Consider the following 16,375-nt stretch of genomic DNA (forward strand, 5'->3'; position numbering starts at 1 on the left):
AAAATCAAGTATATTATAGTGAGTCTAGAAAAATGAAAGTCCTAGTGTGAAGTCCACTGAAATTTTACTGCACCATATTAATAATATTAAAGAAACCACTAAAAATTTTTCTTGAGAAACCGCTATTTCCTTAGGTTTAGAAATATTACAGCGGGAAGAGTGCTTGCAGTGCAGAGGGCTGACCAGGGTTTGATGCCAGCATCCCATATGATCCCCTGATCATCACCTGGTATGACACCAAAACAAACAAAAAAGAGAAACTAATATGTCTCAGATAATTTTCATGAGCTTTACAAATAAGTCTTATTAGTAATTAAGGCCCCTAGGAATGTGCTATGTACTATATTATTTCCATTTTATAGATGAAACAACTGATACATATAAGACTAAGTCATTTTGCTTGAGTCATATGGCTAATGAGGAACGGAGCTTGGACTGACCAAATAATCTTGACATCAAAAATGCACTCATACATAACTTTTAAATATTTAATTACAATTAAGTGCTCAATTTATCCCATGTGTAGCCTTTGCCTCTTTTATCAGATTAGTACAGCATTTGAGCAAAAACTATCAAAATGCAACCTGCATCACTAATTTGACCAATCCCAACTGGCTCCCACTGGCTTCCACTCAGATTCGGGTGTCAATCTCACAGTGACACCCGAATCGTTAATGGGAATGAAATGAATCCCACTTCTCATAAATAAGTTAGGCAATTCATTCATTAAAGGCTAAGGGGGAAAAACAGAAGCACACTGTAATGGCAACTAACTAAAAACTATATCTGCAGAAAATATAATAAAGCCTAATGGTTGGGATATTATTGTGGGGTATTATTTCTAAACATTTGGCTAATCCCTGATTCTCATTCCATAGTTCAGTAATAGACGTATGAAAACAGCATAGGTTTATATTTATTTATATATATCAAATATATCTCAAATATAAGCCTGCTCTGTTTCAACATGTATATGGACATATATATGGTTACACATAAACACACACACACATATACATCAGCCTATACTGGTTTTTATATATTTATATTTATATATTCGATATACCAAACACAGTAACAAGTCTCACAATATTACTGGGCCCGCTCGAGCAAAATCGATGAACAACGGGAGGACAGTGACAGTGATGAATATTTATATAGACATTCATAGAGGAAAAAGTATAAGAACAGCATATGGATAACCAGTAATATCAGAAGCAGTGCTGAGGCAATGCCTCTAAAATTCACAAGTAAATTATGATTCCACATAGACTCATCCAGTTAAATTATTGATCAAATTTGGTATTTTTAAGTAGCCAAGTTTAAAAATTTCTCTTCATGCACACTTTTTTTTTCCAAGAATCACTGAAGAAATTCCTCTACAAATGACAAATTACAAAGATCAAGAAATCCGGAATAAATAGCAGTACTCCTACATAAGGGGAAAAAAAAAAAATCAAGAAATCCAAAGAGACAATGTTAAAAAAAAGAAAAAGAAAAAAATACTGCTAAGTGTGGCACTCACAGAAAGCAACTAATTCAAACTACAGTTTCATAAGAAACCAAGGAAAACTGAAAACAAAATGACTTTATATTGGGAGGAAATTTATACTTCCTTATGTAGATGAATCAATGATGATGTATACAAAAAAAAAACAAGAACAAAAGCGTCTATAATAATCATAGTAACTCTAGGAGTCTAAGATGCTGTGAAAGAAAAAATAGATAATCGTGATATACTAGACCCTCGGCAGTGACACATATTTGCATATTAAAAATATAGATTAAATCGGCAGTGACAAATATTTGCATATTAAAAATATACAGATTAAACAAGTATGTTAAACCCATAATGAAAGGACAGGGGAAAAACACATAATACTATGGGGATAAAGGGTTAACAGTGTCACCCATGTTTTCTTCTTTCTAAAAGGAAGTGTATATAAATTTCATGTATATGTGTGTTATGACTTGTTAAATCCAACTTTTTGAAACACGTGTTTGTTTTATTTTATAAAATGAAAAACTAAACAGTAAAAATCAATTCATTATAATTTCAGTTATGAGTTTAATAAAATTTTTTCATTCAAAAATAAAGGCTTCAATTTCCGATTTAAAAAAAATGTGTAAGGAAAAGTAAATTCAGGACAGTACTACTCTTTTTTTCTTTCCTTTTATATATACCTAATTTTGAAACTTTACAATAGTTTAGGTAACATAGTTAAAATAATGTTAACATTTATGGTATTGACACCTGCAGATATCAAAGTCCACCACACTCAATGAATGGAGACTACAAAAAGAGTAAACATAAACAGGTAGGTGTCCAGGAAGAGAAAGCAGCCAGCCAACAGGCATGTGGAAAATTATTCCTGTCACTTGTTTGTTCTCAGCAAAATTCAAATCCAAAAGGCAATGAGATATCATCTCACACCAGAGCCAATGTGTCAGAAAGACTGAAAACAACCAATATTGGTAGAGAACAGCAAAAAGGGACTCTCGTTATTGTTGGAAAGAAGTCATCCAGAACCAAAGTCTATGGAGACATCTCAACTAAAGTAAGTGACCCACTGATTCCATTTCCTGGTATCCCAAGAACACAAAAACTCACTCAAAAAGATATACACACACCTGTCTATCACTGTAGTGTTAAGTACAAATGTCCAACGATAGGTAAATGGATAAAGAAGTTGTGCTCTATATATACAGGAATATATAAAAGAGAAGATTAAATCTTGCAGTTTGTTGGAAGTAGGATAGAGCTGGAGGGCATCGGTTTAATGAAGTCAGAGAAAGAAGACCAAATACAGGATGATCTTACTTAAGTTTGGTACATAAAGAAACAAAGCAAGGAAACAGTGTACCAAGTGATGACAAACCCTTGGTATTTAATTGCAGAACTGAGATGGTTACTAAGCGGTGGGGAGTAGGGAAGAAGAGGCTGACATAAGCAGTAACTGACTGGCACATTTGTGGCAGTAAAGATCAATGTCACTCTAACTGTCCTCCCGTTGTTCATCGATTTGCTCGAGCGGGCACCAGTAACATCTCACAACAAATTGTGAGACTTGTTGTTACTGTGTTTGGCATATCAAATACGTCACGGGTAGCTTGTCAGGCTTTGCCATGCAGCGAGATATTCTCGGTAGCTTGCCGGCTCTCCGAGATGGGTGGAGGAATCGAAACTGGGTCAGCCAGGTCGGCTACGTGCAAGGCAAATGCCTACCCGCTGTGCTATCGTTCCAGCCCAGCAGTAAAGATACAGTAATTATACACATCAATATCAAAAACATCTTATAATAGGCTGGAGCAATAGTACAGCGGGTAGGGCATTTGCCTTGCACACAACCGACCTGGGTTTGATTCCCAGCATCCCATATGGTCCCCCGAGCACCGCCGGGAGTAATTCTTGAGTGCAGAGCCAGGAATAACCCTTGAGCATCGCAGGGTATGACCCAAAAAGCAAAAAAAAAAAAAAAAAAAAAAAAAAAAAACCCTTATAAAAATTGCATTATAATTTTTCTTTTCCCAATTTCTTCCTAAAGCTAACAGAACAGTTAACTTTTGTTTCAGTAGATAAATTATTTACTATCAAAAGAAAATAAATTAGTCCCAAAATTTTACCTAAAAATTACATATAAAAAAGTATTTCTACACTATAAATGAATAGATCAGTTCAAAATAGGTCACTTTTCATATTTTTATTTTAATTATGTATCTTGATAACTATAATTAAAATGCTAATAAAGAGTGATCACCATTTCTTCTCTCTTTGAAGGCACATTTCTCCTATAACCATTCCATCCTTTTGTAGTCTATGTAGTCAACTTTCCATAACCAAATGATTCCAATGTTCATTTTCAATCTAAATTTGAAAACATTTGTTTTTAAGAAGTAGAATTTTATCTAAGAACATTTTTATGGTCACTATCCTAATCTAAGGCATAAGAATTTTTAGGAAATTGTATTTTTTCCATATACCAGTATTTAGTTAATAGTTTGGCAACATGTCAGTATTCAAAAAATCTAAAAAGGAAAAGCAAAATAAAAGAAGCAAAAATCCTAGGTTACCACAAATAAAATACCCAGAGAAGAGAAAAATCACTGAGGCCACTGAGACTAGTTCCTTACTGTTACTCATTTCCCCAGAGTTCTTGAAGCTTCTGAAAGGGAGAAGTGACACAGATATATGTAAGCCTTAAAAGTCTGTGCAACTCCTTCCAGAGTGTGAAAGTCAACGTGTACTGACTGCTTTTTGCAGCAAATGCTATGTCTCTGAGAGCTTACAAAGACCACTTTGAGATATTACAAATTTTGAAGTAGTAACACTTTTCATAACCTAGTGTACTTATGTTGTAGGAGAGCACATTTCTGGTGATCACACAGCTAAAATAAACGGTCTTCTTCAGTTCAGTTAATGAAGCTATGAACTTAAGAAGAAACCGGGCAGAAAATGGTAGGGACAACTTATTTCAATAAATGGCAGAAGGTAAAGCATGTAAAATGACAGCACAGGGAAACACTACCTATTCTAGAAAACCAAATCCTTACCCTAAAAAGCTGTAGCGATGCCTCAACAAAATACATGCAACAGAAATCCTGAACACTTATTTCTTACTTGGGCTTTATAATCAGAAGCTTTTCTTTGGCTGTTGTCCTGCGTAAAATTTTTGAGTGGCAATAGCAACTGTGTGGTTCACCTGTGAAACAAGCCTCAAATCCTCTTACCAACACTGCACCACCCTGAGGAGGGCATCCATTAACCTTTTTCTTTGGTTTTTAAACTTCAGAAAAATGGAAGAATATTTAGTCTGTGTCTGGCTTCTTTGATTTAGCAATGTGAACGATTCTTTTGCTGCCCTTGTAGATCGCTCATTCATACAGGTGTATCGATATAAATATGTCATATTAATTCATTCTGTGAGTAGACACTTGAAGTGTCTTCGGTTTCAACTCATGAACAAGGCTGTGCATGATTAAGGACAAAAGAAGAGGGGCTGGAGCTATATAGCACAGCAGGTAGGGTGTTTGCTTTGCATGCAGCCAACCCAGGTTCGATTCCCAGCATCCCATATGGTCTCCTGAGCACTGCCAGGAGTAATCACTGTGCATTGTCGGGTGTGACCCAAGAAGCAAAAAAAAAAAAAAAAAAAAAGGAAGAAGGAAAAGGAACAGAGCCAATTTGGCTGGTATTTACCAAAAACTGGGGGTGAAACTATTTCGTGAAAGATGCTAACTGTGGGTGAAAATATTCCCTGGGAGATGCTGCAATAGTCTGGGGGTGGCTGAGAGGATGGGGGAAGGGGTAGAGTAGCCTTAAGTATATCTGGGGGTTCTTTGTATTTGTTCACTTAAAGAGAGTAGATTTCCAAGGGGCACTAAGTTTTTTTGTTTGTTTGTTTGATTTTTCTGAAGAGGATAGTAGTCCCAATAAATTCTCTGGCCTAAAATATGTAAAATAGAAATAACTACAATTTCTTCAAAGACAGTTCCTTTACTAAGATAGAAACTTTCATCCACTACAACCATATACATAAATCATTTTACTCCAAAAGCCATGCATTCAAATCCATTTATTCCAAAATAGGAACCTATTCTATTACCTTCAATAGAGTTAATCGGATACTTTCAAAATACTGCTAAAATATTTTAAAATAGTACTTAACTATCTAAATTCTGGACTGAAATTAAAAGCAATATCTGTAAGAAGAAAAGAATACACAAATCAGGGCAGGAAAGTATGATGAGTAAGGCACTTGCCTTGCACACAGCCAGCCCAAGTTCAATTCCTGGCACTGAACACTATGCCGAGCCCCAGTAAGAGGGATCCCTGAACAGAATAAGCAGTAAGCCCTGAACACAACAAAAAAAAGTACATAAAACAAAATGACTATGACAAATACAAGAACTGATATTGACAAATACAAGATCTGGGATTAATCTGATGTGGGGACTGAACCCAGCACCATTAATACTTTTTAAACATAGCTACAAGAGCATGTGTGTATCTGGAAAACCAGGGGTTTTTTTTTAAAGAGAAAATTCAATACAAAAATATCTTTAAAAGTTTTCTAAGTATTTAAAAAAAAAACAGACTAATGCTTACATGAGTATTTTTCAGTAGCCTTAAATACTAACAATGAAAAGAGATATTTTATTTATGTAAATCAGCATTTTTCTATTTGGCAAAAGATACAAATCAGTGATCCAATGGGGTGTGGGGTAAGAAAATGACATAAGGAAGATGAGAATGACTACAACTTAAATCAATCTATTCTATTTTCTGTAACTGATTTCTTACTTTAGCACACTCTTAAGAAAGAGTTGGAGTTTTGGTGGTTTTTTTTTTTTTGGTTGTTGTTGTTCTTGTTTCTTTTTCTTGGTGGGGGAGCAAGGAGAATGAAGATGCTGTTGTTCTTATATGTACTTTTTAATAATAGCGATGTTACTCATGTAACTTGCCTGAGTGAGAAATGAAAGGAACAGAACCAAAAGGATCTTCTGGAGGATGGTTATGTAGAGCAGAAAGTGGGTCTACATTCTTATCTGAGGATGCTCTCTCCTCCAGTCTGTCTGCAAAAATAAGATGAAACAAAACAAAAAATAAAATAAAAAGAAAATGGTTGAATTTTTTAAAAAATGATAAACAGCATAAATTAAAACAAAAATACACAAAACCACCACCTTGGTGAAAAAGAGTAGATTCAGAATTCATTTCTTTAAATATTAGGGAACATTCTTAGCTTAACACATATTTGCTGTAGAGGCAAACTAACAATATACACTCAGTACTAGGTTTTACTTATGACCATGAAGCTAATGAGAAACTTAGAGTGATTTCTTTAAATAATATTTGTCAACCTGAAACATACTGAATTTAAACCAGCTTAACAAACATGCTTATAGATTTTCTCCAAAAATACATGAGGAAAAAAGGTAGCAAATGGCCAGTTAATGTAAGTAAATAATATTTTATGAAAGTTGTAAAATAAAAGCTAAGCCTAAAAAAGTAACTGTAGTTTGCAGAGTTTTCAATAATTAAATTTATATTACCTCCTAATTATTAAACCACTTCTATGCACAGATATAAAGACATAAAAATTTTAGCAATAAATTAGGAGATTTAATGATAGATTATTTAGAAATTTAGCTCATCGAGAAATAGTTGAGCATGTAATATGCGTAGCTGCTTTACCAGGCATAAAGCATCAAACAAAATAAAGACTTTCGCCCTTGTAGTTTACATAATGGCATGGAAAAACGATGAATAACAACAAGAAATGTATATAGCATGTTAGAAAGGAAGTTAATGAGAAAAGAGCAATACAGGGGAAAAGGAGTTTGGGAGGGGCACAATTACAGTAATCAATCGCATGGTCCAAAATGTTCCCAGAGAGAAAGACTTGAAAGAGGCAGTAGAATAGCTAGCTGAGGAAGAACCAGGCCGGGGAGAGCAAGAGCAAAGACTCTCCCCATAAAGAGGAGGCTTGGTTTGTTTGAAGATCTAAAATGCATTTAATCCTGAACAGAAACTATTTTCTCCATGATCTTAAACTGCACATAACAGATGTTCTGTCAGTAAGTTCTTGATTTTTGTAAGATGCCTCTCTTATCCTCTGATTCTTAGCAATCTTAGCAAAAAGATTCTTATTCTTTAGGGTCCATTCTGCCTGCTTCCAGCTAGCTCAATAAATCAATAGTAAATTAATGATAGAACTTATAAAGTGCATAGAATAATCTGTACTGGAGCATACAATACAAAATACACACTAATATTTTTTTTTTCTAGTTTTTTGGTCTATACCCAGCTATGCTCCGAGTTAACTCCTGGCTCTGCTCTCAGGAATCACTCTTGGCAGTGCACGGAAGACCATACAGGATAGCAGGGATTGAACCCTGGTCAGCCACATGTAAAGTAAGACCTTACCTGATGTACTATCTCTCTGACCCCCACTAATTTTAAATATCAGTTACCCTTAGATAAAAATCAAATGGTACGTATAGCTTCTTTTCAAATATAACCTAAAGTTCCATTTTCAAATATAAGCCCTAACATATACTTAGCTCCATTTTCAAATAATTGGTTTTTCTTTAGAGCAAAACCTGAGCTGGACTTGTCCAATAAAGAAACTTACCTTGTCCTGCCTTCCCCCAAAACTGTATTGGTAAAATCAGACACTGTATATTCAAGAATTTTAGTTGATCCTGAATACAAGATCCGTATTATTCCATAATATCACAAATAATCTACTCAAAAATGAAAATTCAGCAACTTATATATAGATAATGACTTTAACAAAAGAACAAACTATCAATAAAGTGCAGTATGCATTGGATATTTTTGAAACTTGTTCTAATAAACCTGAAAAGTTGTTATTCTGTACTGAAAATTGGTTTGAATAGTCTAAAAGTGAGAATTAATGTTTTATAACAAACTATATGTAAAGACGTTTTACACCTATTGTACTGTTTTCAATAGTGTTAAAGAAAGCATGCAGTAGACATTGCAAAGCACACAGTCCTTAAAGTTTTCTATTTCTGCTTTCAGTTATTCTGACGCAATTTTAAACAGAAACACATCAAGAAAAAATGTTCAATTTAAGTATTATTTTTAATTATCATATACAGCTTTATTAGTATTTGAACAAATGTTAAGTTTAAAAATTTCCTGAAACAAATACCTGTACTCTCATTTGGTGTTAATAATACATTAAGTGTCTTAACAAATTTCTAAAAGTTTACATATTAACCTGGATGTTTTGGTATAAAAGACACTGAAAACTACAAATTTAAATTTTAAAAAATAACACTGAGACCAGCTATGTCTTTAACGATCATTTTGATTTAATATTTGGTCTTACAGGCGCAGGTGAAAAATTCCAACCCATGAATGGTATTTACACTCTAAACAAAGCACAAAAAAAAAACTAATTTTTTTTGTATGTTAACTGCCTTATCCACCTCATATTGGAATCAACTGTTCTCTTAAATATAAAAACTAATTTTTGTTTCTAGTTACAGTATTTTAGAATTTTAGTTGTTTTGGGGGGGCAGGGAGTGTTTTTTGTTTGGGGGTCAGCTGAGTTTTTGTTGGGGTTTTTTTGGTCTTGTTTCATTATCTGTCATTTTGGTTTCGGGCCACAACCATTAGTACTCAAGTTTTGATTCCCTGCCAGGAGTTCACACTCGGCAGTGCTCAGGGGGGCAGGCTTCCCTCATGCAGACTCTGTACTCGGCCCACGGAGCTCTTACCCTTGACTTCGACTTTGGTTTGGGGCACACTTGGTCATGCTCAGTGAGCATTCCTGGCAGAGCGGGAGGAAGTGCCCTCCCTGCTGTACTCCAGCCCTAGGCTTCTACGATCTTAAAATCCATTATAATTTAAATATAAACCCTGAATAACACATACAGATAAAATAGTCCTGTCTAACATATCTCTTTATCTTTTTTTAAAAAAATAGCCATGCCATTCTAAAATTAAAGCCTCAAGTAGCAATATATTAGTTTGATCATTACATGGGCAATGCCTACATTTTTAAGGATTATATACACAAGTGTTCATCTTCTCATTTGAAAAGTATTTCATACACCAAACACAATTATTTAAAAATGACTTTGGAAAAGTATTGATAAATATTCATGCTGAAACGTGAAATCAATATAATGTTGTAATGCTTGAATTTAATAAAGACAAGCTGAGCTGAAAAAAAAAAAGAGTAAATTTGGTATTTCAACACATCAACAATCCATTTTAAAATGTTAGGAAGAGCGGCCCAAACAGTAATAAGCACCAACGAATCAATTTTTCTTTATATTGCTAATGCTACTCTTCTACTAAAACTCTTACTCTTCTACTAAAACTCTTACTCTTCTACTAAAACTCTTACTCTTCTACTAAAACTCTTACCAAGAGTTTTAGTTCCACAGTGAACATTAAACCCTGTCAAATAAAATATAGGTATCTCACAGCTTGCTAAGTGAGAAGTGCTAAAAGTGACTAGTATTACAATTAAATGAAATTCTGGGAGGAAATTTTTATAAACTATATGCTGTATATCATTGATTCCTTTATTAATTTTATGAAGATATTCACCTTTGTTACTATGACTATCAATTACTCAAGGAACAAGATATTTTTTTCCATTTTCTTTATTGAGGTCATTTGTCACTTCTGCTCTAGACGTATTTAACCACAAATCCCTTCTAATTCAGTTAGTTGCCAACTGAAACATGATAGCTTAAGATATTTTAAATATAAAGGTCTATAAGCTCATAAGGTCTATAAGCTAAAAGTATTAGCCTCAAAACTTATTCAGAAGATCAGGGATTGGAAAACGGCATTTACTGTGTGACAAAACATTTAATTAAAGACGCTATTTCATTTAATCCTGCTAACAACACTACCAAGATATCATTATGTCAGCTGATAAAAGAGCAAATCAAATAGCGATTAAGGACTGCAAATTGTACTGAAATTAGAGGCTTTTTAAATGGCATTGTCAAAAATCAGAATTCATTCTTTGAAGTACAAAATACTGATTCTGAAGTACATCCTCATAGTGAGAATGAATCCAATAACCCAGGGACTGAGGGTTTTCCAGAAAAGCTTGTGAAACTCAAAGTCTGATGAGCAGATCAAGTTCCTCCTGCACTTTCATTTGGAACTATATATATATATATATACACTTTCCACAATTGTGACGGCAATGAATTATGAACTCTGACTTCTCTTTGGTGAACATATGCAAGCATAAATATATGTACACAAATTATACCAGTTATCAGACCTTGCGGGGTGAAAGCAAACTGGCTGGGGGGTTGACACGCAGGAGCAGGGAAGCGGCATCTTTACACACAGGGCCAGCTGAGGTCCCCTAGTGGGCGGTCCTCTGAACAAAACAGGGCTTACGTTCCCTTCACCCCTTAAAAAATTAATTTTACCTTACATATTAAATTCAATTTTTTCAGAATGTATAAATGAATCTGCATCTATCTTTCTCATCTATGTAAAATAAATAAAACTTGGGTATTAAATAGATTCTAAGGAACTTAGAATAATACATTTTTAAAAGTTAGGGTATAGTATTATTTCTAACTTTTACCTAAAGAAGTGGAAAACCCTGATTTATAACCCCTTAGTTACTACCCTGGTCAGAACACATTAATACTGATATTTTCTGTTCTGCTTTAAAAAAGTCCTATAAATTGTAATAATTTGCTTATAGCTACTGCCTTCCCTACCCTATCCCCAAAAGAAAGAAGTTAGTTTCTTTTTTAAACCCCTGCCTTTGTCACAACTCAAGGTAAGTTCTGGAAAATGTCAAATTAACAAACGGAAAAGAGGTCTTTTTTTTTTCCTTAAAAAAAAATTTTTTTTTCAAGACTTTTCTTGGGGGAAAGGGAGGGCCAAGGGGCAGTGCTCAGGGCTTACCCCTGACTCTGCACTCAGGGATCACTCCTGATAGGCTCAAGGGGCGATGTGGGATGCCAGGGATAGAACCCAAGTCGGCCGTGTACAATGGCCTTCCCGACCTGCTGTACTATGACTTGGCTCTGGTTTTTATTAAAGGCTCAGAATTCATTTTTAATCTGCTCTAAATCAATGTAACTTTTCATAATCTTAAAGTGAATAGATGAAATACGTATTTAAATACCAAACAATTATTCTTTACATAAACTCAGGATACTTATAAATTTAACAAAATATATACAAATTCAGAACAAAGCATTTCATCTGATATTCTCATGAGGTCAGTTACCAAAAATAAAACAGAAACTATAACTAGGGATTACTAAGAACTTTCTTTTCACTATGCAGAAGGGTAACACATACACACACACACACACACACACACACGCACACACACAGACACACACCCCATAAACACACATATACACATGCCTCAGAAAGCTGAAAATTTACCATACTCCAGTTTTTGTTCCTGTTTTGCTTTGTCCTATAAATATCCCACGTCTTTCAAAAAAAAATCTTTTCTAAAATATGTAAGGTGAGAGGTAGTTTAGAAGGCAATGATTCCAAGTAATAACATTGAGATATCTGATTTAACGTGGGAACGAATTTATTTAACTTTTAACATAACCGGACAACAAAGCAGCCCTCAATCATGAAAAGGGCATTACAAAACAGTAACATAATGTAGAAGCCCGAGTTTTCTATCAGGCACTTTCAAAGGGCATTTTAGACCCACAATATCTTCTGAGTGTGCAAGGAAACAGAGCTACAAAATGAGTAGTAAGGCAAGATATAAATGACTCTTTTTTTATTTGAACATTAATTTTTCATATTTGGAAGATTTAATTTCAGCATCCAACGATATGTAGATTTAAGTGTTAAGAAACAGCGTGTTGCCAGCAATCCTGGGTTTAATAGCTACTACCAAGCAACTGATTTCTAAGTGCACAGCATGGTTTGACACTATATGGAAAGGAAGATGGCCTGTTTTGTTCCCCTCAAATGCACAGAAAGAATTTTCTATTCACCACCTCAAGACAGTCTTTGGCCATGCTGAGTAATCAGAGTTGTTATTTTACTGTGAAGCAAAATAAGCCTTCAAGTGTCCCTTACTTGATCTTAGACGGTCAAATTCTCTGTCCAATAGTTCCTCTTCTGTTAACTTGGAGAAATTATCCTCGCCAAAAGGATTCCACCTTGACATATCAGGTGGATTACTGATATTCTTCTGATTTGTTATATTTGCAACTGTCTCTTTATCAGGAATTGATCTACAGTAATATATTAAGGAAGAAAAAGAGATAAAAATTAGAAGCTACGAAATCTAAGTGCCCCGGAGTTCACAATTTAAAAATGCTTAGACAGTGGCTCACTTATTATGGGAGAGATTGTGGGCAGACAGGGCATGAACTAAGCAGAACTTCCCCCAGCAACTTGAGACATCAATCTAATGTACGCAGTGTGGTTTGGTTTTCCGCTTCCCTGTCTTCCCACCCACCCTTTCCTCCTCCCTTTCTTTCTTCTTCCCTCTTTCCCCGTTTTCCCCCTCTTCACAAACAGGCTGAGCTAGGAGGGTTCTACTACAAACCGTATGAATTAACCAGCATGCCGAGACATTCAGTATACAAGGATATTAACTAATGTTGAAGTTTCTCATGCCTAATTGCTAGTCATCTGAGGGTATTTTCCCAGTTAATGTTTTATAACCTGGAAGCTCTACAAAATATCACTGAAGATACTTAACATCAATAAATTCATCTTAATGTAGATGATGTAACACGGTTACAATGTCAATGTTTATGGTTTTTATATTCATGAATGTTATCCTATTGTTTCTTCTAATTTTTTTTTCTGCAATGCCAGGTCTCAAAACATACAAGCAAGCACTTTTATCACTTTCACACTGGTCTGAGCTACAAACCCAGTCCTGGCTGATCAATTTCTTAAAATTAAGAAATTTTAAAGTATTTCCCATGTCAAACCTAAGTCTGATAGAATTTATGTTATAGTTCCTTAATATAATGTACTGTCTTTAGTATAAATATGCACATGCATGTTTTCAGTAATCCACAAAAGTTAACTCTACTAGCCAATGTATCTAGATTTATTGAGTTACTCCTGGTGTGGGGACCACTTGGCAGTGCTCAGGGAACCTAGAGGTTCCAGGGACTAAAGCCAGGAGACCTGCCTGCAAAACAGACACACTAGTCTTTTGTGTACGCTCCTATCAGACCCCAGACTAAATAATGTAACTTAATGATTAAAATAAAATATTTACTAGCTATGCTATTTCCAATAAGCTGCTGTATCTTTATTTTTCTCTGGGGGTGTTGGGACACACCTGGCAGTGTTAAAGGCTTACTCCTGGCTCTCTGCTCAAGAATCAGACTGTGCTCAGGGGACCATATAGGGTGACAGGGATCAAATCCAGGTCAGCTACATACAAGACAAGCACCCTACCCACTGAAATATAGGTCCAATCTATTACCTTTAAAAAAAACTAACACAAAAAGTACATTAAAGTTTTCGTATCTGTATAAACAATTAATCAATCTTTACTACAAAATGTTAACAAGTTAACTATAATAATACATAATTTTTAAAAGTAAACTAACTTGTCTATAATGTTCTTTTATTACTGAAGTAGTGTGATGAGGTTTTGTTTCTACTGAAATTATACTCTCGTGCAAAGGCTAAGTCAATGATCTTCTTAGCCTTTATTTATTTTTTTTAGTCTTACATACTGCTGTGTACTGCCAAGTCTATGTGCAAATAGCAATCAGAAAAACTGACTGAAATGAAAGCAAGAGTGGTGGCAGTCACGGGGAGCAGAAGAGACACTAGTAGTAGGTCGTGGAGAGATGGACTCTAAATTCATACAGAAGTTAACTTCCGACTCCATTTCATATTTGCCTCTACTTTCCAATAATTTCCTTTGCACTCACTAGAAAAATACTTGCCTGTTGGCACTATAAGAGGAGTCCAGTATGGTTCCCTGAGCTGGATGTGATGAAGAGTATGAAACTAAAGCTGGCGAGAACTCCTGAGGGGAGGTAAGATATTCAGGTGACGTCTGCTGCTGCTGCTGCTGCTGCTGCTGTTGCTGCTGCTGCTGCTGCTGCTGCTGCTGCTGCTGCGACTGCTGCTGGTGAGCTAGCAACTGCTGCTGCAGGAAAGCCTGCTGATACTGCTGCATCTGAAACAAGAGGTGCCAGGGTACGAATCAACGAGCAAAGTCACTAGAATTCTGTCAACATCACATCTCTCCCGTATTTCCTCCTTTTCAGATTGGCTACAGAATCAAAAACCACAAAAACAATTTCTATCTGAAGGGGCAGCTCACTACTAGATAACTAGAGAAGATGAAATAAATCTGAGACGGTGTGGAGTTAAGCACATCTGGCACCACTGGCTGTCCGAGAGGCTGGGTTGTGCTGTATCCCCTGGTGCTCAAGGCCTTCTCTTGGCTGTGCTCCAGGGTCACATGACGGTGCGCAGGAGACCACAGGTGGTGCTGGGGTGGGGCACATACCAGACAAGCACCTTAATTCCTGTGCTAGCTCTATGGCCCAAATCCTTTAAACAGTTTAAGAATAAAAATCAAAGGCATAGTCACTATATGTGGTGGTTATTAAAACACCCTAAGACGCATGCAGTTTTTCTTGTGAACTTTATTCTTTGATTTAATAGACTTGCTAAGTGAAAGAGAAATATAACAATTACTGATGATAGATCACTTCTGTTATACTACCAAAAGTAGCACTGCACTGTAGCACTGTCCTCCTGTTGTTCATTGATTTGCTGGAGCAGGCACCAGTAACGTCTCCATTGTGAGACTTGTTGTTACTGTTTTTGGCATATCGAATATACCACAGGGATCTTGCCAGGTTCTGCGTGCTGGCAGGATATTCTCGGTAGCTTGCCAGGCTCTCTGAGAGGGACAGAAGAATCAAACCCAGGTCGGCCGCATGCAAGGCAAATACCCTACCCGCTGTGCTATCGCTCCAGCCTTAAGAAAATATTTTCAGTTATGGTATGCATATTCAGGCAGTCCAGTTCAGCACAATTTAAAGTTGTGTGAAAACAGATGATGAGAAGCATTGATCAAATACATGTCAATTAATTAACTGGAGCACTGACACAGTGATCTAGAACGATATTACTCCTCCTTTTTCCTGATGATCTTCTCAACTCCCTTCCTTACCATGGTCTCCATGGAATATCCTGGTAGTCGCAGTGGGCCATATGAGCCCAGCAGAAGGGGGTTAGAGCAAGCACCTTACAGTTCACAGTTCAAATCCACCATGACCCACACACACCAAGTATAATCCTGATAGCTCTGCTGTGTGGGCCTGGAAGCTCAACGCCTGCATCTCTGGCACAACAAATGATTACCAGTCTCGCCGAAGTCAGGTGTGTGCTGTAAACAACACAACACACACGCACGCGCACATGCACACGCGCACACACACACACACTCCTGCAAACATGAAAAAAAATGCCACCAAAAACCAGAAAGCCTCAAGAAAGTACAACTAAGAAAATATGTGAGCACCACAACCATATATGTGTTCATCAACTACAAGAGTAACGCTCACATAGCAAGTACATATGGAGTAGTATCGTTCTAAATCACTGTGTCCGTGCTCCAATTAATTAATTGGCATGTATTTGGCAAGCTCAGGGAGTACTAAAGGCCAGGTTAAATTCTGTGCTGGAGTGATAGTACAGGGGTTGAGGTACTTGTCTTGCATGAGGTCAGCCCAGGCTCAATCCTTGGCACTGCATATGGTTTGGTTCTCCGAGCACTTTCAGGAGTACCCCTACCTGACAGCCAAAGTAGCCTAAGCACTGCCAGCCATGGCCAAAATATAAACATAATAGTAATAACACAAAATTAAA

General features: G+C 36.1%; 1 protein-coding gene across 1 annotated transcript in view; it reads right to left on the reverse strand.

Moving 5' to 3' along the window:
• Nucleotides 1-16,375, reverse strand: part of BMP2K (BMP2 inducible kinase) — a 107,852-nt gene that overhangs the window by 11,074 nt on the left and 80,403 nt on the right. The window contains exons 13-15 of the mRNA XM_056111228.1: nucleotides 14,434-14,669; nucleotides 12,587-12,744; nucleotides 6,463-6,573 (exon numbers count right to left, since the gene is read on the reverse strand). Of these exons, the coding sequence (XP_055967203.1) occupies nucleotides 6,463-6,573; nucleotides 12,587-12,744; nucleotides 14,434-14,669 (505 nt within the window). The remainder of the gene's footprint in view (nucleotides 1-6,462; nucleotides 6,574-12,586; nucleotides 12,745-14,433; nucleotides 14,670-16,375) is intronic.

This window comes from Sorex fumeus, unplaced genomic scaffold (assembly GCF_029834395.1).
Source record: "Sorex fumeus unplaced genomic scaffold, SorFum_2.1 ptg000013l, whole genome shotgun sequence".
Taxonomy (NCBI): Eukaryota; Metazoa; Chordata; class Mammalia; order Eulipotyphla; family Soricidae; genus Sorex; species Sorex fumeus.